Raw genomic sequence first — 25877 nt, 5'->3', positions numbered from 1 at the left:
TATGGCCTACTAAGTCCTGGGAGTATGTATTTTAAGCCAAACCCAAGACCATAGCTAGTGATCATACAGAGTGCATCTACTGAATCTACTTTTGCAAAAATTATCTAGTAGACTTTTATTATAATAGAAAGCTAAGAAAATAGTTCAAAAGAAACAACAGCGTTAGAAATCATCTCACCTGACTTAAACTGGAAGGGTGAGTATCAGTAAGTCTCGGTGACAGAAGGCCAGCCATAAGACATCTATTATAGCCATCAGGTATGAATTCACTGAGGGATGCTCCTGATTTCTTTAAAAACCTCAAAGTCTGTAAAGATCGATGAATAAGTATCAATTAATACACAATTTCAAATAATCAAATTTAAGAATAATAAACTTATCACCCTACTTTATACTTAATATTTTGAGAATAAAGCTAAAAGACACGGAATAGAAATTGTAAGACTCCATTTTTACACTTCTTGAAAGGAAAAGGGTTTATAGGTTCTTGAGCTAAACCAATGCTTGCTAGTTATAAATAATATTACTGATAAGGGTACTTTGGGTGGCTTTTTGTTTTTATGACAGGTAACCCTGTTACCTTCTCCAAAGCTGACAGACCTGGTGACAGATCTTAATGAACACACACACACACCCCCCTGCAGTTTATTCCTTCAGATCTAATGTAAGAGAGATCTAATATGAATATAAATATGGCATTCAGGCACATCTAGCCGATTATCAATTTTGAAATCTGCCATTTTGTGTTTTCCTGGGAAAGTCTTTTTCAACATATAGTCATCCCCACTTGTGCCAGGCACTGTGCTAGGCACCTTCTTTGCGTTACTTCACTTATTCATAAGCTTCCTGAGAAGAAAGAGGAGAATTAAGAGTATGGATACAAAGGGATATGGTGAAGGCACTGACCTACTTCTGCTCTTTTCCTTAACGTTCAAGTAGCTAACATCCACACAACCCCAATACTTCTTCTGGCAGGCTGCCATCAGTAACTGATGCTACTAACTGCTCATATCACAAACCTAGCAGAAGCTACCATTTAAGCTGAAACAACAGTTTATATAATTAACACTAAAGAAAGTTTAAATCCATGATCTGACTTCAGTTCAATAAGGCACACTCTGTCCACATTGCTAGTTACCTACCTCCTTTTGAAAGCCATTGCAAGTTATATGAACAATTCCTGAGTTTAACAAACAAGTGGCATCTAAAAAAAAAGATGTAAAAAAAAAAAATGTGCTTACATATTATATTGTAGATGGCATTAATACACCAAAATTTATCCTAACAAGAGACTGCTAGGCAAGATATCAAAATTATTACATATAATAAATTTTAAAATAATTTTTCCAGGTATTTCCATCCTGACAAGATACCAAACTTCAACATAAATAATAGTTACCTTTTCTAGCAAATTCATAATAGTGATAATTTCTTTATAAAATATCTAAGTATTAAATTTCTCATGTACATATCAAATTAATTTCCTAAATTACCCATATATTAACAGTAATGAGACATGAACAGGTAACTATATATACATGTATACTACACACTATATACATACTGCACATATATGCACACACATACTACACAAATATATATTACACACATGCAGACATACTCGTGCATGTTATTTTTCTCGAAAGCTAATGTTAAGGAAATACATACCAAAATTGTAAATATTTGCATTAAAAAACTGCTCAGGAGGTGGATATGAAGGAGGAATTCCTCGACTTAAGCTTCTCTCATTTACTAGTATATCCAAAATGTAATGTGGATAAGTCTTGTTCACAACAGAATCCAGTGACCACAATGCAAAATAAGAGCAATTATGCAGATATTCTCCTGATCTAAAAGAAAATGTTACAAAATCATTAAATGACTGAGCTGCTACACATACAAACACGAAAAAGAAGAGAGGGCGAAATCATACCTTAACGAATCTGGCATCTGTGCATGATACCAACGATTTATGTCAAAAAGCCCCAAATACATAGAAGGCTTTCCTTGTCCATATATATTCACCTGCCAGGTAAAGACTGAAACACTAGTGTCAGGAGACAGAGCTAAAAGAAAAGAATATCATTTTTATAAATTGAATAAATAATCACAAAGTAAAAGTAGCCCAAATAAAATTTTAGCAACATTTTGACATAAATTAAGAAGTTTTAATCATATTTGATATTTCAAAGCACAGTTCTATCGCTCATTCTATAAGAAGGGTTTCATTCTGTAAGAAGGGTTTCATTCACTTATATCTTTACTATTTCTCCATTTCAAGAAGATTTTATTAAAAAGTACTCATCAGAAAAGTTATATCCTGGTTTGTTTTCACTTAACACTTTGGCAACTTTGAGGTGTTGGACGTAAAAGTAGAAAATTATTTGAATGCATATTCTCCCAACAAGGGAACACAGCCAGTACCAGAGAATATCAATACTGAAAACAGACGCTTTGAGGCATTTAATTCTTTGGAGGAATTCTAGCTGAGAAGGGCTAATCCAGCTCTTTGGGAAAAGGGGGGAAGACAAGGACCTGGATGGTGGTTGTGGGGAATGGAAAGATAGGAACAAAGTAAGAGGCACCAATGAGAGAAAAAAGTAAACATCTGAAAAAAGTAAACAATGGGAAACAAAAAAGAGGGGAGTGGGGAATGAGAAAAGATAAGAGTTTGAAGAGCTGTGTTTGGGGCATGTTTAGTTGGACGTGAAGACTGGACCACAAATACAGATGTGGAACAAGCAGAGGACATGCCCAGGATGGAGGAGCGAACCATGAGGATGAATCCCAGTAAGAACACACACAAGCAGGGCCCTAGGGAGCATGTCCAGAGCTGAACGAACCTATGCAGGTATCACATTTATTTCTCACAGCCACCCTTTGCAAAAGGTACAACTGTATTATTCCATTCACAGATGGGGAAAGGGAGGCTCAGAAATGTGAAATAATTTGTCAAAGGTCACAACTAGTGACACAGCAGAGATCTGAAGCCATGATGGATTCCAAATCGATGCCATTTTTCCTATGCAAGGGTTGTTTACCAGGAAGAAGGGATGATACTAAAGAGAAAAAGAAAAATTAAAGACAACCAAGGCCTGTTTGCCATAGGTCTCAAAAAATACACAGAAGGAACCATTATTCATAAACTATTCATACTAGTCAAAACTAGAGACCATTCTTGCCTGTTTAGAGAGCTGGATTAAAATTCAAGGATCCCTTAATCTATTGGACTCTTGAGTTCTGCATAGCAAACTGGAGAATGAGAATACTGACAATCTGACACAGACCTAAAGAATATTCCAATTTTTTAACTGCCAGGAGTATGAACTCTAAAAAGCAGTCTGTCAAATCTTACATCAAGATAACTATTAAAATCAAGCATTCCACATGACATATAATAAGAGTGCTTTTAACCAACCTTCATTCATACCTTCCTCTCTGTCGCCATGATACCGATATTTCTCTATACTCTGGCATCCCAACAGTTTGGTATTACTAGTCTGTCCCCTCAAAGGAAACATGCCACCCGTGAGGTCCAGTGTGTATCTTTCTTCACAGTACTCTAACCCCTGAAACAGAAAATCTCTATCTTAATGGAATTCTAAGCCAGAAATCATTCACAAATTACATGTTCTCTGTATTTGAAGAGTTTTTACATGATACAAAGAAAACACAAAAAAGTTAAAGAGTAAAGAGAGCAAATCACTGAAAAGGGCTCTGATATTTTACATAGCATAAAACACAGATAAAAGGCTAAACTTAGTCTCTTGAAAACAGTGACCAACAAACCTTCTAAAGCAGTTATCAACCACAGGAACCTTCAGGCACTTTCGGCTGGAGTGTGAACTGGACTAACCATCACTATTCTGTACAAAGATACTCCAGGCCAGCAAACCTGCTCCTCTGTTCTCAGAGAAATTCTTGCTCTAGAACAGTAGCCCATACATTTTTTTTTGTTCATCAATCTCTTTAAGAAGCTGGGGCGCCTGGGTGGTGCAGTCAGGTGAGCGTCTGACTCTTGGTTTCAGCTCAGGTCGTGGTCTCAGGGTCGTGGTAAGATTTAGCCCCACAATGGGCTCCATGCTCAGCAGAGTCTGCTTGGGATCCTCTCTTCTCCCTACCCCTCCCACTTGTGCATGCCTGCTCTCTCTCTCTAAAATAAATAAATCTTTAGTGGGAAAAAAAAAGAAAAGAATCTAAGAAAGCTATTAAACTCCCCCAGAAAAATGCATAATCATAAAAATGTCACACATAATTCACAGACTTCATGGATTCTTTAAAGCCCATCCACATAACTTCAAACACTAGGTTAAGAAAGACTGTTCTACAGAAAGGAATGTAGGGGCTGACCACGTAGCTATTAGCAGCACACCACCTTTTCTTCAAATTCAGCTGGAGAAACAGTCATCTGAAAGGCTAATGCATTTATCCTCTTTTGTAAGTGGCAAGACCATTTTTTTAATTAAAAAAATGTGTATTTTTTTAAGATTTTTATTTTTAAGTGGGGCGCCTGGTTGGCTCAGTCAGTTGAGCATCTGACTCTTGATTTTGGCTCAGGTCATGATTTCAGGGTCGTGAGATCAAAAGCCCCACATCAGGCTCTGTGCTGAACGTGGAGCCTGCTTAAGATCCTCTTCTCCCTCTCCCTGCCACCCACCCAACTTGTGCTTTTTCAAAAAAAAAAAAACATTTTTAAGTAATCTCTACACCCAACGTGGGGCTCAAACTCACAACCCCGAGATCAAGGGTTGCATGCTCCACTGACTGAGCCAGTTGGGTGCCCCAAGATTGTTTATAAAGTCACCCCATGGCTTACTGCTTGATATATTAGTGCAACAAAGTGTGGCAATTTTTCCTGTGTACCAATTAGGTCACAAGATGAGTCGTGTCCAATCCCCTCATTTTAGATGAAAATGATACGTGGGGAAGTTAAGAGGGCTATGTTGGTAAAACTGCTAGTCTTCTGATCCCTAATCTAACACTTTTTTCATTACATTGTGAATACAGTATTAACTTGAATAGAAGAATAACTTTTCAATATGTTAGTATCTTAAAAACTAAAAAAGGCAAAACAATGATAAAATGGTCATAATGAACCCATATTCCCAGTACCATTTACCTCATACAAGACTTGTCCTGATGCCAAACACTTTCTATCACCAAAAGCCAGCTGAAGTAGATGTAAACTCAACACATCCCCTTCACTGAAAGAAACAGAAACGAGCTGAGAAGAAACACTCAAGATCCTACTAATATATCAAGCACCTCTTTCTGTCTAGTATACAATACTGAGTGCACAGGACAAAACTAAGGTCAACATGAAGAACTCACTGTGATTTAGTTTTCACAAAATGCAGTCCTTTGAAACAATAACTGATTTTTATTTTTAACAGATTCTAATTAACTTAAGCTGATGTTATTTGGACATTTTAGGTGACCCCTTATGTGGCAGAGACTACAGCGGTGTACCCAACACCGCTTCTCCCCGTCTTTAACAGGCGTGCTCTGAGCTGGGTGCAGGAGGCCCACGTTCTGGCCAACAGGATGTATATAGAATTATCCCGTGGCAACTACAGAAAACTGTCCTTAGGGGACTGCATGTCCTTTGTTCCTTCTTCCCCCATCTCATTATGCTTCTACCTAAAATGAAGATCTTGCTGCCCGGGACCACAGGATGAGGGCTATACAGTATGAATATAAAGCAAAGATCCCAAATCAACTCCTCACTGCTCAAGGACAGCGTGCAGTAAGTATTAAGAGCACAGATTTCCATATTGTCTGAATGTGAATTCTTATTCTTTCTGGCTGATCTTTCTTAGAACACATATTCTACTTGGCCTCCAGGATACCACATGATGTTCATGTTCCTCACACTACACTATCCATAGTCCTCTGCTGGCTGTTCTACCCTCTGCTTCTCCACCATCAATTACCTCCACGTGCAGAAGGATTCCCAGCTCTCTTCTCTACTGTTCTCACTCTGGGCTAGTGGTTCCCTATCTTGGTTGCTTATTATTACAATCATCAAAGGAGCTTTGACGAAATACTAATGCTCAGACCCTCCCATCAGAAACTAATTTAGACCAGACCAAATTCGTATACTTACCTTATCCTGGCCTCCATGGCCCTATATAAACTAGTTCTGCTCTTCTGACCTCATCTATGACCAGTCTGCATTCTACCCTTTACCGCTCTTCTTCCTTTTCCTTGAGACATTTTTCTAAGGCCTTTGCATTCTTTCCCCCAGATCTCCCCATGGCTCTCCTACCTACCTGCCCCAACTGACTTCATTCATATCTCCCCAACTACACTATCTAAAAGAGCAGTTCCCTATACCACACATTCCATATCTCCTCTCCCAGCTTTTTCTGTATTTAACATCACTAACTGAAATTATATGAAACACATGCACTAGTATATTTATGAAATATACTCGCTGAAATAAAACATCTAGAAGAAAAGAAATTTATTGGTGCTACGCATCGTTACATTTTCAACAACAGTCACTAGCACATATAAACACTCAATGATTTTGTGGAATGAATAAACACATGGACATGAAACAAAGACAAATAACCTCTAAAAGACCAAATATTAAATAAGACAAACTGCATACAACCAACATTAAAGGGAACACCAGTTGGTTTTTTCATTCACTTTTCCATATTACAAAATTAATGTGGCTTGATTGATGAATCACTGACCTCTACCTCTGAAACCAGTAATACATTATATGTTAATTAATTAAATTTAAATAAAAATAAGTTTTAAAAATTTAATGTGGCTTTTATTATAATTGATGAGCACTATGGCAACAATTTAAGATCTATACCCATGTAATTCTGTGGTGATATAATCACTCTATGGTGATTTTTTTTCCTTTTTTATTGTTTAAATAATCACTCTGATGGGGAAAAGGAAGGAGCGCATCATCTGTCTTCTTAATTTAGACTTATAATCTAAGTTTATATTATTTTCATTTACTTATAATACCAATAACCTCCACTTAAATATACCAGTATAAGTATCACTTATATATGTAAGTGTTGTTTCCATATGTGTACAAGTATTATTTATACATGTATATACATATTATTTGTATATGTGTACACAAATATATTTTTATTATGTATTGTTCATAGACATATATGAACAAATGTAAATAATTTTGTATATCATTTCCGGGAGCTCACAGACTGCTCTATGTCTACACACAGACCACAGGTCAGGAATTCTGCTTTAAATCATATTACATACACATACCAATGTATATCACAGCCTTCATCAGATTCTCAAAGAGGCCCATGACATACTAATTTAAGGGCCCAAATCAAAGACTAGAAGTCCACAAAAATACCACTCTCAAAAATATCTCACATCAGTAATAGTGACAAATGCAAAGTAAATCATGCAGAAATAAATAACCCAACTTACCAATTAAATTAACCCTGTCCTATTAAAAGAATATTATATACAGTACTAGAAAGTGGTTTACAAGTCATTAGAGAATTGTTCCTATGGGTTACTTCCTCGGTGTGTTGTGAATAATAAAGACAAGTAAATACAGGGCATCACCTTGTTAAGAGAAACCGAAAACAGTATATTCTGCCCATATTTTAAACTATGATTCATTTGTGCTTCAAATGCAAATACATGTGACCCTTGAACAACACAAGTTTCAACTGTGTGGTCCATTTGCAGATTTTTTCAATAAATATAGTGGGAAGTTTTTTGGAGACTTGTGACAATTTGAAAAACCTTGCAGATGAACCGCATAGCACAGATATACTGAAAAAATTAAGCAAAAAGGCATTAAAGAATACAGTATGTAACACATTTAACACACAAAATACGTGCTAATTATTGATGTTTATCGGTAGGGCTTCCAGTCAACAGCAGGCTATTAGTAGCTAAATTTGGGAGGGGGCAGGTGTCAAAAGTTTTCATGGATTTCTGACTTCACAGAGGGGTCAGAGCCCCAGCTCCCACCTTGTTCAAGAATCAGCTGTAGAGAGCTCTGAAAACTACCTCAAAAAAGGACGAAGGAAGCGCATACATTTCACAAGGATTTTACAAAAGAAAATCAGGAACAGAGAATATTCAGATAGCTTCATGATTGTAAGAATAGAGTGGGCATCACTTACAGATAACACCAAAAGAATCAAGAGTGGTATGGTAAAAAAGAAGTCAGACTTATTCACCAAGTTCCAAAATAAGAGGAAAGCACTCTACAGTTTAGTGTGAGAAATTCAGAAAAAGTAAAATACAAAAACCCACATAAAGAATAAAAAAATTAATAGAACTTATCCTAAGAGACAGTCCTAGGAGGAAAAATAAGCAGAATACAACAACTGTTTAGATGAAAGTCCCCTCACATTCCCCACCACCCAGAGCCCTCACAGGTCACATCCCTCCAATTGCTGCCCCCCCCCCCCCACTCAGATGAATGGAAATACGGGTTTGACTCAAGGAGGGGTAGCCCAACAGTAGGCTCTGTATTTTCATTTCAGTATTTTTCCAGGATTGACAAATTTCAAAGTGGCAAATCAATTCTCCATTTCCTGACTTACTACAGAGTAAGGCAAGACCAAACCACCAAGTGGAGACATAAGAACACAAAACCCCAAGTGACCACAATGCAGGTTACCTAGAGCCCAAGGCAGGATGGACTTGGGAAGAGAAAAGTACTGGGAACCGCACATTATCACCATCATGGCATTTATACCACAAGCTCAACTGTTTCACTGATCATCCAAGAAAGAACAAAACACCAAAGAAAAATAAGAGAAAATCAATACTTACACTATTCTAGTTGAACAAATTTAACTGGTTAGAATTCAGTTGAAAGATTTCTCACTAACTGTAATTGGGACAAAGTTAGACCTTATGACAGAGAAAAATTAACCAAGTTAATGCTAAGAATATACTGAAAAAGGCAAACAGGAGGACCAGGGAACAGAGTAAGGGTAAATAAAAACGAGAGAGGCATACACAACAAAGAGAAGAAATGAGATTATAAAAGTGTAAGAACACAGAAGGCCATAAAAATTGTCTAAGGCAATAAGAGGCTGCCCACTCCCCTGTATTGGCTTACTCCTAGAAACAGCAAACAAGTACCATTTCTGATACCCCAGAATTTACTCAACCATGTCGAAACAATCATTTAACTTTCAAAATCATTTCAACTACCACTCACTAATTCACTGAATTATGCTGTTTTCACTAAAAAGAGAAATACTACAAGACTTTCCGAAAGAAATGAACTTCTGCCTCATCTTTGACAAGTGTTTTTAAAAACCACACGCATCACACTTACCTATCTTGTGTCGACTGAACAGCCCACAAATAACAGCAATTACGTGGATCATTCTCAGGTTCTTGAAAAGTGACTGCATACACGGGAACTCTTCCACCCTCCAGCTGTGTGTAGTATCTACAACAGGCACAAAAAATAGGACAGTTCATACTGGGTCTCGTGTGAAAATCTAGGTTGGAGCAACTACTGTTCACACGATCGTCTGATCTTAATGCACAGGGCACAGGACAGTGAGGCAACAGGCATGGCCGGGGGAGGGGCCAAAACTACTAGTGTGCCCACATACGCGCATGTGGGAACTCGTGCCTCCTGTCAGGTGAGGATGCGCCACTGTGGGCTGCTCCCAGCTAGAGGCCCCCTAGGAAAGATGAACACGGACACAACACTCCACCTCAGCTGCCTGCGCTTAGTTTCCTCACCACGACACCCCAGTGAGGGAGAATCTGAAGAATTCCCACAAACCACTTAGAAAGCACAGTTCACCAAGAGAGGACAGTGCCAGGGGAAAGACTGTGGAAGCCAGGTTCTCCAGGCATTCACTGAGCAGCAATTCCAAGACAAGAGCTAGTAAAAGGTTCTCAAGCAAAGAGAGTTGAGGTGGACTTGCCCTAGGAAGCTACTAGGCAACAGCACTGCCACTTCATCACTGGTACATAGTAAAAAAAAAAAAAAAAAAAAAAATCCACTATGCCTTGAAAAAAATGAATATTAAATTGACAACTTATGAGAAAAACAGGCATCTACTTAACTCTTCAGAGAGATTAAAAGTCTATAATGCCGATCTGCTACCTCCCTCAATTAAGGGCACTTCCCTCAATAAAGGGTTAATTCTGCAGCAATTTTTTAAAAAGGTTTTTTATTTAAAAAAAAAAAAAAGAGGGGCACCTGGCTGGCTCAGTCAGAAGAGCATGGAACTCTTGATCTTGGAGTCATGAGTTCGAGCCTCAGATAGCGTGCAGAGATTACTTAAATAAATAAAACTTAAAAAAAAGTCTTATTTTTAACCATACCCTTTTCTCTTTATGCTAATTTTAAAACAGTAAGTTATATTCAGAAAGAAACTACCAATAACCGAGAGAAGAAAGTCATACTTACTCTCTTTTCATGCTTTTCATATTCCAAAGAGCTAGGTAGCCATCAGAGAAGCCCACGGCAAGCTGGTTTGTCCTGCTGATGTAGCGAAGGGCTGACACGGGAGTGCCCGATGGGCTCACCAGCTGGAAACACAGGTGGCGGCCCTCGCGCATCACGGTCTCCCTGATGTGTGGAACTTCGGCCGGGATGCTGGTTACAACTTCAAGGTCTAGAAAAACAAGACAAGTAAGATTAACAGATCATAACAACCATAAAAGCAAATGTGTCACCCACTATTCAAGCTTCAACTGAGGACTACTGTGGTCAATTAAAATCAGATCAGTGATAACAAAGCAGGCTGAACTATAAAACAGCCAACCATACCTAGGTTAAATGCTCTAATTTTCAAAATACATTTAACTGTGTAATTTTTTAAAAAACCTCAGGGTACATCTCAAATATCTGAAGTATACTTTTTTAAAAAAGGATTACACAATTTCCTTAATAATCGTAAACAAAGCTGACAGGGTTTTCTTTTTTTTGTCCTAAAGATTTTATTTATTCATTTTAGACAGAGAGAGAGAGAGAGAGAGCGAGCACAAGCAGGGGAGAGGGGCAGAGAGAGAAGCAGGCTCCCGGCTGAGCAGGGAGCCCGGTGCGGGGCTCGATCCCAGGACTCTGGGATCGTGACCTGAGCCGAAGGCAGACACTAAACCAACTGAGCCACCCAGCACCCCTCTTTTTTTTTTTTAAACAAAAAGCTGATGGGTTTCTTTATTCAAATTTAGAACTAAGAACCTAAATATTCCCCTTGGAGAAATGGCTGGTTCCAGGCCTGGGGCAGAAAATATGTTAAGACGAGCCTAGGACATCTTGTGCCAGAAATCTAGGAAACTATCAAAGTCTAAAGGGGATCTGTGAGACTACATGAAGGGGTACTCATGAGTTTAAAAAAAAAATTTCTTTTGAACATCAGTAAACAATTATGAAAGTAAATGAATGAAACACATGAAGTATGCAAAACCTCCTGAGTTCCTGTCCTCACCAACAAAACACCTTACTGAACCATTTTAAGTAACTGGGTACCAGCTCCTTACTCTGAAAATTAGTACTTAAAAAAATAGTAAGCATTCATCCTGCCTCTTCTGTACAAACTGTATTTCAGGGTAAACAAATAGCCCTAGTTATAAAGAGAAAATTCTTCTTTAGATTAACAGAATTTTAAAATCATCATTTTTTTTTTTTTTTTAAAGATTTTTATTTATTTATTTGAGACAGAGAATGAGAGAGAGAGAGAGAGCACATGAGAGGGGGGAGGGTCAGAGAGAGAAGCAGGCTCCCTACCGAGCAGGGAGCCCGATGCGGGACTCGATCCAGGGACTCCAGGATCATGACCTGAGCCGAAGGCAGTCGCTTAACAAACTGAGCCACCCAGGCGCCCTAAAATCATCATTTTTGTATCCCCTACTGAATCAGGAGATTTAAGGTAACAATCTCAATGGATGAAACAATTAATTTAAATTGGGTTTTTCAAGCTTGGCTCCACGGACACTCTGGGTCAGATAAATCTTTGCCGAGGGGAACAGTCCTATGCACTGCAGGATGGTGAACTGCATCCCCAGGCCTGTCTATTAGATGGCAGTAGCACCATCTCCCTCCAGGAGCAACAACCAAAAATGTCCCCAGGACATTATCAAAGATCCCCTAGAAGGCAAACGTCACCCCTGGCTGAGAATCACTGGTACAAAGGCAGATGGGAAACTTTAACAAGGAAGGACTGCAGTGTCATCATCTGGACCCACTGATCACTAAAGGTGAAACAAGACATCATGTCCTCCCGATGTGATACAGTAGGAAATATCCAGCACTTCTGGAAGTGTCCTTGCCAAATGTCACATTTGAACCTAATCAGAGCTAACTTATATTTGCAGAAAATACAAAATGTAAATGACACCACATGAAAACACTCCACTAATTCCGAAATGTGGGGCTTTCTATCAGATAAACTAACTTCTCCAACAAGTCAGTAGAACTAAAAATAAATAGGAAAGGAGAAGTTAGAGGGAGGTCTGCTCTACATTCAAGGAGACAGGAGACAACTCAAATGTCATGTGTGGACCTTGTTCAGATCCGGATTCAAACAATACAAATGCAAAAAGATGCTCTAGAGCCATTGGATTACGGACCAGTTATTAGACTATACCAAGGAATTATTATTATAGTTAGGACTGGTAATGGCATTACGATTATACAGGACAGCCAATATTTGCTTTAAATTAATGCAGAGGCAAAAGGAGGAAGAGGGAAAAGAAAGAAAAAAGATGCACATATGGTGAGTTCTGAAAACAATTTAGGTGACGGATATGTGGGAGTTCTTACATTCTTCTGTCTACTTGAAGATCTCTGAAATCTTCAATAAAAGGAAAAATACTCAGGCCCATATATTGATATAACCACGAGCAAGGGCAGATTCCCTCAATGCTGTTATGAAGAAGGGAAAAATCATATATTGTACTTGAACAATTACTCTCCTAATCCCTTCTGCTTCTGATTATTTTTCCAAAGAAGAGCAAGGATTAAACTTTGCCAAAATAAGTACTTCATACAATGGAATAACGTACACTTATTCAAGAGAGTAAGGTAGGCTCTATCTGTATTGATGTGGAAAGATATACAATACCATTAGGTTTAGAAAAGTTGTAAAACAGTATATAGTACGATAAATATTAGGAATTTCACTTTTTTTAAAAAAAAAATATTTTCTTTATTTATTAGAGTGAGAGCACGCATGCACAAGCGTGGGAGGGGCAGAGGGAGGAGAAACACTGAGCAGGGAGCCCAATGTGGGACTCAATCCCAGGACGCTGGGATCATGACCTGAGCCAAAGGCAGACGCTTAACTGACTGAGCCACCCAGGTGCCCTGGAACTTCACTTTCTATGTTACGTGTATTACAGCAAAGTCCAAATAGCTGTAATCATAAATTACTTTTGTAAACAAAAACTTTTGCATTAAACCCCAATTTTTTATTCAATGGCTTTGTAAATCTTATAACTGAGAAAGGATTCTGATCTCTGATCACAATCCAAAGAGTTCCATTATAAAATCATCCTTGTGCTGAATTCAACTACTGATTGCTGATCTCTGAAATAAAGGATGTCTTAACTCCACTATTTTGGTCTGAAGAGAGGTTTGTTTATTTTTAAGATTTTATTTATTTGACAGAGAGAGACACAGCGAGAGAGGGAACACAAGCAGGGGGAGTGGAAGAGGGAGAAGCAGGCTTCCAGCCGAGCAGGGAGCCCAATGCGGAGCTCGATCCCAGGACCCTGAGATCATGACCTGAGCCGAAGGCAGACGCTTAACGAGTGAGCCACCCAGGCGCCCCTGAAGAGAGTTTTAATTATGAATACAAGCATCTTAATTAGCCTTACATGTAGAATGATACTGTCTACAAAACTCTGGAACAAAATTCCATCAAGACTACTGAAGTCTTCGGGTGCCTGGGTGGCTCGGTTGGTTAAGCGACTGCCTTCGGCTCAGGTCATGATCCTGGAGTCCCTGGATCGAGTCCCGCATGGGGTTCCCTGCTGAGCAGGGAGTCTGCTTCTCCCTCTGACCCTCCCCCCTCTCATGCTCTATCTCATTCTCTCTCTCTAATAAATAAATAAAATCTTAAAAAAAAAAAAAAAGACTACTGAAGTCCTCTATCAATTTTCTATAAAGACCAGTTCAAGCACTTCTAATATTCTATAAATACATTTTTAATTACTGTTATTTCTGCTAGTCAATTCTTTTCTTTTAAACTTTACCCAGGGTTAATCAGTCAGATCTTTGTACATATCAGATTTTAAGATAAAGTTTCTATCACTGTGAGAATTTTTCTTCTTTTTTTTTTTCTTAAGTGTCCATGTGGCCATTATTTCTGCCAAATCAAGTTCTTTCAAGTCGTATTTTACAGATTTAAAATTTTGCTCAGAAATCTGATTTGGTTCTTAAATTTCTGGTTAAATACAATTTTTACTACTTGCAGTTTTAATTAGTTTTACTATGCACTGACAATTTTTATTAGTTATGCTCATTATAAATTGGGATAAAATAATTATTTGTTTCTTAGCTGATCCACAGAGAAACCGATCTGCCCTAATAGTACAGGACTGGTTTAACTATTAAGAAGGTCTTCAAGATCAAATGGTCCTTTCCTGAAACTTTAACACATACATTTTTTAAGATTTTTAGGTTAGTTCTCCTCCCTGTATAAATCAATCATTTAAATGTCCCATAAATAAAAGTCAAAGAACGGAAAGCATTTGATGAGAAGACTTATAAGCATTAAGTTATTAGTGTTAAAGGAAGAAAATTCTCCTCACTTTGTAAAAATATGAGTAAGTATTAGTTCTATCTTAGGATGTTATTTTGTGGAAGAAAACCTTCGATTACTATTTTATTTCCTATTACACTACCTTATTTCTAACTTGGCCTTACCGTAGGCACATAACTAGTGTGCCAAAAACACTGTTAGATCCTACACAGCTGGACAGTTTTTTACTGTCTGATAAAGATCAAGATTTTATACCTTCAGCCCTTCTTCTGGCATATACTTAATAACAGCTATTTTTCAAGTGTATATGGAAAAACAAATCAAAATCTCCATTTCTGTCAATACCTACTTTAAGTATATGAATAACTCATCAATAAAATAGAATAACTCATGCAAAAAGTATCCAGTGCCCAAAACAATAATACAATAAGTCCAAACAATAAAAGAAACAAAGACACATGAAGAGAAGCTTCTAGATAAAAATTTTTCAATATTTAGGGAAAAAAACCCAATCCATTGCATCAGAGTATTCAGGTGCTCAGTTTTGGGTTTGAAACAATTACCTGAGGCCTCTAATTCATTCTGACTGCATGACATGTCATCCAAACACAGGTCAATAAGAAGGATCTGTCCAACATCGGTCACCACTGCAGCGACTCCAAAAAGCCATCGGAGGCTTGGGTGCAAATGCTGAGTGCCGGCACTGGCTCCTCCATGACTAATTATGGGTTCAATCGCGGTCACCTAGAAAGCAGAATACAGCATTTGTTTTTCTTATACAAAGTGAGAAAATACAATTAAAAAACACAATAAACAAATTTGGACGTTAAAGCAGGTTATTAGTTACCATGGATTTAAACATTTTCTATTAGAGAATTATAAATTTGCATTTGATACTTGTGAATCTGAATAACATAATGAAATCTTCAAATAAAATAGAAATGACACCATTATTTCAATATATAACAAATCATGCCGCTGAAATAATTGATGTTTATTGAAAGCTTACTATATGCCAGGCCTTGTGCTAACTGGTTCATGTAATGTTCATGATAACCCTGGATATTGGATCATATATAATTCTACCTGTTCAAAAATGAAACCACCCTGAAACTTAGAAAGTTTAGCTGTGGTTATTCAAGTCACACAGACATTAAGTGTAAAACTCAAATCTAGATTTTTCTCTTAAGTTCTCAACCAGCTACTCCATGATTAGATAGCCTCTCTTCCTAAGGAAGAGTGAAAATAAATCATTCAAAAAAAATTTACTGTTTACTCTTTAAAATAAAAGTCTTGCTTATGCCTTAGCCTGAAGAGGTCTAACCTTCTTTAATAAAAGGGCCATATTACAATGGACTTCACACTAAGCTTCGGCAGTGACTGGATTACTGACATTTAACAAGAACTTAAATTATTTTTAAAAAATCATACTGTAGGGGTGCCTGGGTGGCTCAGTCGTTGGGCGTCTGCCTTCGGCTCAGGTCATGGTCCCAGGTCCTGGGATCGAGCCCCGCATCAGGCTCCCTGCTCCGCAGGAAGCCTGCTTCTCCCTCTCCCACTCCCCCTGCTTGTATTCCCTCTCTCTAAAATTTTTTTTAAAAAATAAAAATTAAAATTAAAAAATATCATACTATAGCTACATTACAGTTGTGTTTTTGCCTCTTCCTCTCATGAGTCAAATTTTAAATGTCTGTACCTAAATAAATAGTCTGTATTTTATACTCAGCTTTCCTTCTGTTTCCTATTAATTCACAAGAATTAAGTATGATATATGATAATTAAGTACTTAGTGACTTCTACTATGATACTGATGAGTCCTAGAAAGGAGTAAATTTATTATCAATGGTTTATGCATTAATACAAGTAAAGTTTGTTTCGGGCTGTAATTTATTATCACAGACTAAAGCCTGGCTCTGTCTATATTTCATTGGTACACAAAACATTCTACAGTGTTTCTAATTCTGAAAGCTGTAATTTCATGGACGGTCTTCCTTTTCTAAATTATGGCAATAATGTCTATAAATACTAGAGCACCGTCTCTTCAATTCCCTCAGATAGGAATTAAGAACTCTGTTTGCATTCCCCATACAAATACTCTGAATTAATTGATAATGGTACCTTAATTAGTAAGGCAGTTAAAAGCAAACAAATTTAACAGGGGATACTGTGCCCTAGCCAAAAAACAACTAGTTAACCAAACTTGTATGGAAGGTTATCTATCACTACTCTCTTAATCTTTCCCTTCTCCCTCTTCCATGGGATGCCAGCCATCCACACAACTGAGCAACCAGGAACTTATCTAGAACTCTTGTTCTGGGGCGCCTGGGTGGCTCACTCGTTAAGCGTCTGCCTTCGGCTCAGGTCATGATCCCAGGATCCTGGGACTGAGCCCCACATCAGGCTCCCTGCTCGGCTGGAAGCCTGCTTCTCTCTCCCACTCCCCTTGCTTGTGTTCCCTCTCTCGCTGTGTCTCTCTGTGTCAAATAAATAAGATCTTAAAAAAAAACAAAACAAAACAGTTTGCCTTCAGCTCAGGTCATGATCTTGGGGTCCTGGGATGGAGCCCCAAGTTGGGCTCCATGCTCAGCCAGGGAGTCTGCTTCTCCCTCTCCCTCTGCCCCTCCCTCCTGCTCATGTGTGCACGCGCGTGCTCTCTCTCTCTCCCTCAAATAAATAAAAATCTTTAAAAAATAAAAAAAATAAAAGTCTTGTTCCTTTTCATTTACTCTTAACCAAATGATGAACAGGTCCTACCCATGTCACCTCCTGAGTATACTCTGAATCTGCCCCATCCTCTCCGTTTCCAGAGTCATTTCCCTGGTTTGGCTCACCATCATTATCTGCCCGAACTACTCCAATCCAACGAGCTTTTTACACTATAGAGCTCTGCTTTAAACTTAAAATGATTTCACCAGAGACTTCAGGCAGTGGCCACAAACTGCAAACAAGGCCATTTACTATCTGAACGCTCAGCACTTCTAGACCCCACCTCCGCTTTCCCCTCTCCCACAGCCATTCCAAATAAGGTCAGTTCCCAAATGTTCTAAATACTACGACTTTTTACATGCTGGTCTCTTTGCCTGAAACGTCCAACCTCTATGAATAGAAATTATCCACCTGTTTCGTTTCCATGTTCCATGTGCTTGAGTTTACCAAAATACTCATTATATTTATGCTGTAAACTTATGACCTGTCTTCTCCCACTAGATTACCAGCTTTTAACAGTGTGGACCAAGTTCTACTTATCTACTCATCTCCAAAATCTAGCACATAGTTTGATCTAGAGTAAGCACTCAATAAACTGCTAAATTAATTCTGCCTTTAAAATCTGCATTGGCAAGATTAAGATAACCAGGCTATAAACCACTTCAGACCCCTATATTTGCCCACTGAGTCAGCTTCTGTAAATGGCAAAAACATAGTATTTTGACATTTATCTCCCTCTTAACTTTAAAAATGCTATTCTATGACCACAACAGAACATTTATATGCATGCCTACATTTGTCTGTATGTTATATATTTTTATACATTGTCTATACTGTATATTGTTTATATGCTATTATATATTTGCTACATATTTTTTCCATACTATGTACAGAGAGAATTCTACTCTTACATCATTTTGTATTTATATGTGTGCGTATATTTGTTAAGGACATACTTTTTCTTAGCATATGAAAGAGCAGGAATAAACCTACTGAAGAAACAACCTGAATTCAAAGTACTTCTATACTTTACTACTGGTTAAGATGTTTGGCATATGGAAGGCATACATATATTAGAATTAATAAATGGTGATTAGAAATGAATCTGCTATTTAAATATTATTCAAAACTTAAACAACAGTGAAGACATATTTTCCATAGTGCTCCAAGGCTACAGTCTCAAATTAAAAAAGAAAAACAAACAAAAAAATGCCATACTAATGAACATAATATTCTAATACAAACTTTCAGTAACCTCGAAAAACACAACTGAAGATAACAAGACTCAGATGATACTTTTCATATAAAAGAATATTAGAACACTTGATGTCATCCCTACTTTCACTCTGCAATTCTGTAACCAAGAATAAGGAAGTTCTATTTTAAGTGTTAGGTTCTTTTGATAATATACTACCTTGAACCTCTTTTTGATCTTGAACTTTTAATGACAACTAACACAATGTCATAAAAGTAAATGAATTATGAATGTGCAGCTCACTGAACGTTCACAAAGTGAACACACCTGTGTCCTCAGCAGGGGGGCTCGGCTCTGAAAGCTGCAGCTCACAGGCCTTAACCAGTACCTACCCTTCCAGGAAGAACAACTGCTTTAACCACTCTGGACACGCCAAGGTCATAAAGACAGAGAACACTCCCTTCCGCTTCTTCTAATCCAATTAACAATCCAACTCTCTTCTGCCAAGAGAATTCCTTCATCGCCAGGATCACAGGAGGCTGTTGATTGACTGCACTGAATCTATATGCAGACAACCGCTCTCCTGTTAGAGAGTGCACTACCTCCAGATGTTGACCACAAGCCAGGCAAGCAAGTCCTCTTCTCCCTAGAAGAAAGGAAAGAAAAACGGAAAAAAAAGAAAAAAAGCAAAAATGTTGCTTACTTTAATACTGTATGTACACCACCTAACTAAATACAAGTTAGATCTTTTACATATATAATACATAGCTCATTACATATATAACTTTATGTATTATCTCCAAAGGGAAATCTAAGCATTTATAGAACAGAGTGGTCCAAATTAGTGAAATATATTGAACAACTGTGACCTCAATACTAAAGTAACCATTCGGTAAAGTCACTATGCATGCTATGGGGTGTCTTTATATATGCTATAAAACAGATTATCTCATTTATTCCTTGTCACACCTCAACAAAGACAACAGAGAGGTAAGTTTAGTTAACTTTCATACAGTTAAATAACTTGCTCACAGATGGAACGGCTACAGGGGTACCTGGGTGGCTCAGTTTGTTAAGCGTCTGCCTTCAGCTCAGGTCATGATCTCAGGGTCCTGGGATCGAGCCCCACATCAGGCTCCCTGCTCCACAGGGAGTCTGCTTCTCCCTCTGCCTCTTCCACCCACCCTGCTCGTGCTCTAATAAATAAGTAAAATCTTAAAAAAAATAAATGTATGGCTACAGATACCAGAACCAGAAGTGCATCACAAGTCTAACTCCAAAATTCACACTTACACTGTGTCATACCTCAACAATTAAACCAGGTGCTCTGGGGCTCATAAAATGGAACACATGATTCTATTCCCGAAGAGTTCAAACTCTAACTGAGAAGACATAACTAGTATAACAATAGGAAATACCAGAAGCACTTCTTGACCCCTTAGTAGTCATGTCTGGATTTTATTATGTACAAAATATAAAGTAACTAGAGGTTTTTAAGCAATCTGATTTATGTTGTTATATATTACTCTAGCTGCTAAGCAGAAAATGGACAATAAGGGGGAGCACAGGATCCACATGGGGAGAGAATACCCTCTGCCTGGTCAGTGGCTGTGAATAAACAGAAGTGGATTGACCGGAGAGTCATCTTAGAACAGGACTAAAAGGATTTGCTTATTGATGAATAAGATGTGGGGAGGTAAGTAAAACCAGGATCAAGAACATACTCGAACTTTCCCTTGAGCGGCTAGATGAATGGTGGTAACTTTTCAATTTGTGATGTCTACCATTCATCTAAGTACACAGTTGGCTATACCTCGTTGTAGCTAAGGGAGGCTACCTAGTTTAAGGAAATAGCACGGCACAAAGGAGACCCCAAACAAGCCGGATTCAAAGATCACTTTCACCACTTGCTATCTGTGTAACTGGGATATTTGATTCTTAGCCACACAGAACAATGAGGGTCTAATACCTCAATGAAAAGTTGTTACAGTGCCTGCCTAAGCACTGTTACTACTTAAATGACTGGTAAGTTTTGCTGTCTACCTGCTAGGATGGATGACTGTGAATTCATTTTCAGAAGTGTCCTGTAAGATCTTTCACTTGACTGAAATCCACAATTTAATGGCTACTCTGGTATGGTTTTCTGCTGCATTATATAATCAAACTATATATTAAAATCTTGTTCACATTAGTGGAATTAAGAAACAAGACTTTCTGAATATTTTGTATTACCCAGGGCCCTACAATCAGATTTTTCTACTCATAATGACTATTTAGGTTCTAATCCAAACTCCTCACCAATAAAACTTACTGATTATAAAGAAATAACAGAGGCACCTGGGTGGCTCAGCTGGTCGAGTGTCCAACTCTTGATTTCGGCTCAGTCAAGATCTCAGGGTCGTGAGATGGAGTCCTGCATCTGGCTCTGCACTGGGTGTAGAGCCTGCTTGAGACTCTCTCTCTCCCTCTCTCTCTGCTCCTCCCTCCCCCGCCCCTTGGCTGGTGCATGCCCGCACACTCACTCTCTCTCTTAAAAAAGGAACAGCTGTGTATTATTTCTACTTCCTAAATATAAATATCCAACACTAAAAGATACAAAGTATACAGTATTTTTAATAAGGAAAAATGAACAATAACCACCCCAAGATTCACTGAAAATGTGTTCGAGAGTATAGAGATGTTATTATATAAGTAGTTGTAGATTTTTTATAGTTATATAAGACCACTATAACTATTCTTTTTTTCTCCCACACTAAAGGAAATTACAATACATGCTCATTACTAGCTTACAAATCAATCGGATCAGTAAGTTTTCAGCAACATTACTGTACCTGCAGCAATCTTTCCATGAAGCACAGATTCCACTGTGACTTCATCTTCCAGGGCCTGAAGACTCACTTCTGGCAAGGGCAGAAGACCACTAGTCACTTTTGCTGTTAAGCCTCGCATACTTTCACTGTAAGTATTTTTAAAAGATAACATTATTATGATATCTTTGTACTATAATATACTTGATTATCTCTAGCCAGAAGAAAAAAAGAAAAAAACCACCACACAAAAGTAAATAAGCTAAAACTAAAATCTGACTATAAAGCCCGTTTTATGTGCTTCTGGGTCTGAGGTATTCCCACCTAAAAATATATTTCCCAACAGCTTTAGGAGAGTGTAAATTTATTAAGCCAGATGTCCTAAGGATATACATGATTCCCTAGCTTGTTTGAAAACTGGTTCAATGCAATTAATCTTATTGCCTGACCCACTCTCAAAGAACTCTTCACACACAAACAGGGAGAACTGATGCATTTTAGAAAAATTACTGCTACAGTAAAAGGGGAGAAAGCCCATAAAAAATGTCCAAACACACAGTAACCTCCGGAATCACGTCTGGGATGTGTCTTTAAATGGATAGAGGAAAAAAAAAATTGAAATTTATCTTTCACTTCCAATATATAGAAGATTAAATTCCTGGAATGACTCTCCTATTGTAAACAACCAAAAATGATGGTTAAAAAACTTTTTTGAATGAACTGATAAAGCCAAACATGAAGAGACAGCAGGAATTTTGGAAACCTCTAAGCTGGCTTTGGCCTCAAGGGTTGGCTACCAAATCTAGTGCTGTGACTCTTGATTTTGTCTTGAGACTCTTGAGATCCACAGAGGCAGAAGAAAAAGCTAAGGACTAACAGAGCCAAGGCAAGCTAAGACGGGCCTCCTCCCCATGCCATTCAACTCCATAAGGCTATACCATCAGCATAAAAATCAGTGAAACACCCATTGTGCAGGACAGGGAGCAATAATGCTGCCCGTTTTGGCCATGACTGGAAGTGTCTACTCAGAAAAAGAATACTTCCCTTCATACAAATTGGTGGCCACAATTCAAGCTATGTTATCTGACAACACTCAGGGAAGAATGTTTTATAAATTATTCCCAGGTTGGTTATGCTCCACATAACCCACAGACACCACCAAATATTCTCTGGAATCACAAAGAGTTCTCAAAGAAAATGACTCACAGTCAAAATAACAAACTGTAACAAGAATACTATGATCAACAGCCAGCAGAATCAATCTATCAAAGATTTCAGATATTGAAAATGATCAGAGAACAGAAAATACGTTTAATATGGTAAATAAATCAAAGATTTAGCTTGCTAATGAGGAAGAAACCTTAAAAATTATAATGAAAAATGGTCAAGTAGATTTAAAAAAAAATAACAGAACTTCTGGAATGAAAAATAAGTAAAATTTAGAACTCAATGGGGAAAAGACCTCAATGGAGTAATGAGAATTGCAGCATATCCAACAGTATGGACAAATGTCAGAGTATAATACTAAATAATAAAAGGAGCAAAAAATACCTGCAGAATGGTTACATTTACATAAAGTTTAAAAGGCTGTGAAACTAAGAAAATATTTAAAAACACAAACATATGTAGCAAAACTATGAATAAAACAAGGAAACAATAAACACAAAAACCATAATAGTAGTTACTTTGAGAAGAAGGAAAGGGGCTGGAATGGAGAGGAATACAGAAGGACTCCAAGGTAATGGTAATGTTCTTTTTCTAAAACTTGATGTTGAGTAGACAGGTATTCACTGCACCATGATTCTTTATAACTTACAAATACTCTTTTGTCTCAACAAATAGTTCTCTTGTACCTACTTAGAGTCAACAAAAACAAACTCAAAAAATAGGTAATACTGCATACTAGAAAGAGAAAGAGAACACCAAAACTCTTCCAGGATGCAGGACAGAGAGACAAAGAAATAAGTAGTTGAAAGTTACAGGCAAGAGGGGTGCCTGGCTGGCTCAGTCATCATCTGACTCTTGATCTCAGGGTTGTGAGTTCACGCCCCACATTGGGTGTAAGATTACTTAAAAATAAAATCTTAAAAAAAAAAAGTTATAGGCAAGAGAGGGAAAAAATCTAACATGTTTATTCAGAATCCCTCAAAATATAACACTAAATAGTAAGGAAGAAGCAATATTCTAGGGATGCCTGGGTGGCTCAGTCTGTTAAGTGTCTGCCTTCGGCTCAGGTCATGATCCCAGCGTTCTAGGATCAAGTCCCGCATCAAGTCCTTGCTCAGCAGGGAGCTTGCTTCTCCCTCTGTCTGCCGCTCCCCCTGCTTGTGTGCACTCTGACAAAGAAATAAAATCTATTAAAAAAAAAAAAGAATCAATATTCTAAAAGGCATTTCCCAGATCCGTAGTCATACCAATTCTCTGGAATCAGGAAGAACAGTGAATCCTAAGTAGAATAAATAAAAAGAAATGACTTCTCAACAAGAACAGTGGAAGCTAGAGGTTTGGAATATCTTCAAAATTCTAAGTAAAAATTGCTGTCAACATATAATTATATATCACTGGAATTATCCTTAAATATGAAACATGTTTTTAGAAAAAAACAAAAACAGAGTTTATCACAAATAAACTCTCCCTTAAAGGGAGTTCTAAAGGATTATAGATAGAAGGCTTCAGGTAGAATAGTGATCAGATAGAAGGTCTGAGATATAAAAAGAGCTCCAGATATCTGCAGTGGGGTCCCCTGAACCTTCATATGATCGGTGTAAGCATGAAAGGAAACTACCAGAAGCCAAGGAATGAATCACTGGAAAAACAGAGGAGAAACAATCCCCAAAGCTTACACAAGCCCAGGAATAGCTCCAGAATGGAAAAACCTCATAACACATGAGGCACTGAGTAGAGTACTCAGAAAGGTATTGACTGCTTCAGTGATGGGGGAAAAAAAATCAGCCCTTTTCTTTTTTCTTACAGATTTTACTTATTTATTTGACAGAGAAAGAGAAAGCGAGAGAGACAGCACAAGCCAGAGGGAGAGGCAGAGGGAGAAGCAGACTCCCCACTGAGCAGGGAGCCCAATGCAAGGCTCGATCCCAGGACCCTAGGATCATGACCTGAGCTGAAGGCAGATGCTTAACTGACTGAGCCACCTAGGTGCCCCAAAATTAGCCCTTTTCTAAAGGTCATTCTGGTCTTGTCTGAAAAAGCAAGCCTCAAAAGAATCAAGCTGTTTTCAAATAACTTAGCTGCACCCCAGAACAAAGCTTAAGAATATGTAAAGGAATGCAAAAATATTCAGTATTAAAGAAAGTGACATTCATAGTATCTGGCATCCAATCAAAAGTTGCCAGGCATGCACAAGTGAAAAATATGACCCAAAATAAGGGGGGGAAAAACAACCATTAAAAACAAACCTAGAAATTACATAGAAGTTTGAATTACTAGATGAGGACATTAAATCAGTTATTCTAGCTATAATCCCTCTGTCCAAGAACATAGAGGAAAGCATAAGCATGTTAAGAAAAGACACAGAAGACACAAAAAAGACCAAATCAAACTTCTAGAGATGAGAAATACTGAATGGGATTCATAGACACCAAAAGTATTACTGAACCTAAACACCCACAGTAGAAACTATCTAAAACAAAGCACAAAGAGAAAAAAAGGCTGAGGCAGAAAGGAAAAGACCAGAGCATCAGTGAGGTATGGGACAATATCAAGTGCCCTAATATAGGGCAGCAATCTCCCAAAAAAAAAAGGACAGAAATATTTAAAAACTAATGGCCAAAATTTTCCAAATTTGATAGAACTATAAACCCACAAATCAAAAAGGCCAATAAACCTCAAGCACAAGAAACATGAAGAAACACCACCAAAATACATCATACTTGTGCTCGCTTCAGCAGCACACATGCTAAAATTGGAACAAAATACAGCATATGCAAGGGACAAAGAGAAAATCTTAGAAGTATCATACTGCAAAGAGGAACAAGAATGACAAGAGACTTCTTGTGGAAAACGATGCAAGCCAGAAGACAGTGGAATATATTTTAAGTTATGAAAGAAAAAAAAAGTGTCAACCTAGAATTCTATACCCTGTGAAAATCACTTAAAAATGAAGGCAAAATAAAGAACTTTCAGACATACAAGAGCTGAAAAAGATGGTCACCAGCAGATATGCAGTACAAGGAATGTTAAAGAAGTTCCTTCAGGAAGAAGAGTATTTTGAACTGAATGAAAATGAAAACATGACATATCAAAATTTGTGTGATACAGCTTAAAGCAGTGCTTAGAGGGAAATTCAGAGCACTAAACATCCATAAGATCTCCTATCAGTAAACTAAGCTTCCACCTTAAGAAACTAGAAAAGGAATAAACCCACCATCAACAGAAAAAATAAAGAACTGAATTTAATGAAACAAAACAGAAAAATCATAGTTAAGAATAATAAAACAAAAA

The 25877-nt window shown here is 37.8% G+C and overlaps 1 protein-coding gene across 4 annotated transcripts in view; it reads right to left on the bottom strand.

The window, feature by feature from the left end:
- The window catches only part of AHCTF1 (AT-hook containing transcription factor 1), a 79842-nt gene that overhangs the window by 44907 nt on the left and 9058 nt on the right, over positions 1-25877 (bottom strand). For 2 of the 4 annotated variants that reach the window (XM_036110987.2, XM_078077881.1), the window contains exons 3-13: positions 21444-21568; positions 19005-19258; positions 15275-15455; positions 10412-10619; positions 9317-9433; positions 5120-5204; positions 3419-3569; positions 1934-2066; positions 1669-1850; positions 1143-1204; positions 179-307 (exon numbers count right to left, since the gene is read on the bottom strand). In XM_036110987.2, coding sequence (XP_035966880.1) covers positions 179-307; positions 1143-1204; positions 1669-1850; positions 1934-2066; positions 3419-3569; positions 5120-5204; positions 9317-9433; positions 10412-10619; positions 15275-15455; positions 19005-19258; positions 21444-21561 — 1620 coding nt within the window. In that variant the 5' untranslated portion in view covers positions 21562-21568. The remainder of the gene's footprint in view (positions 1-178; positions 308-1142; positions 1205-1668; positions 1851-1933; positions 2067-3418; positions 3570-5119; positions 5205-9316; positions 9434-10411; positions 10620-15274; positions 15456-19004; positions 19259-21443; positions 21569-25877) is intronic. The other 2 variants (XM_078077879.1, XM_078077880.1) reach the window with 2 other exon arrangements.

Source organism: Halichoerus grypus, chromosome 7 (assembly GCF_964656455.1).
Source record: "Halichoerus grypus chromosome 7, mHalGry1.hap1.1, whole genome shotgun sequence".
Classification (NCBI taxonomy): Eukaryota; Metazoa; Chordata; class Mammalia; order Carnivora; family Phocidae; genus Halichoerus; species Halichoerus grypus.
Note: the sequence above shows the minus strand (reverse complement) of the source record. Positions and strands in the feature narration are given on the sequence as shown.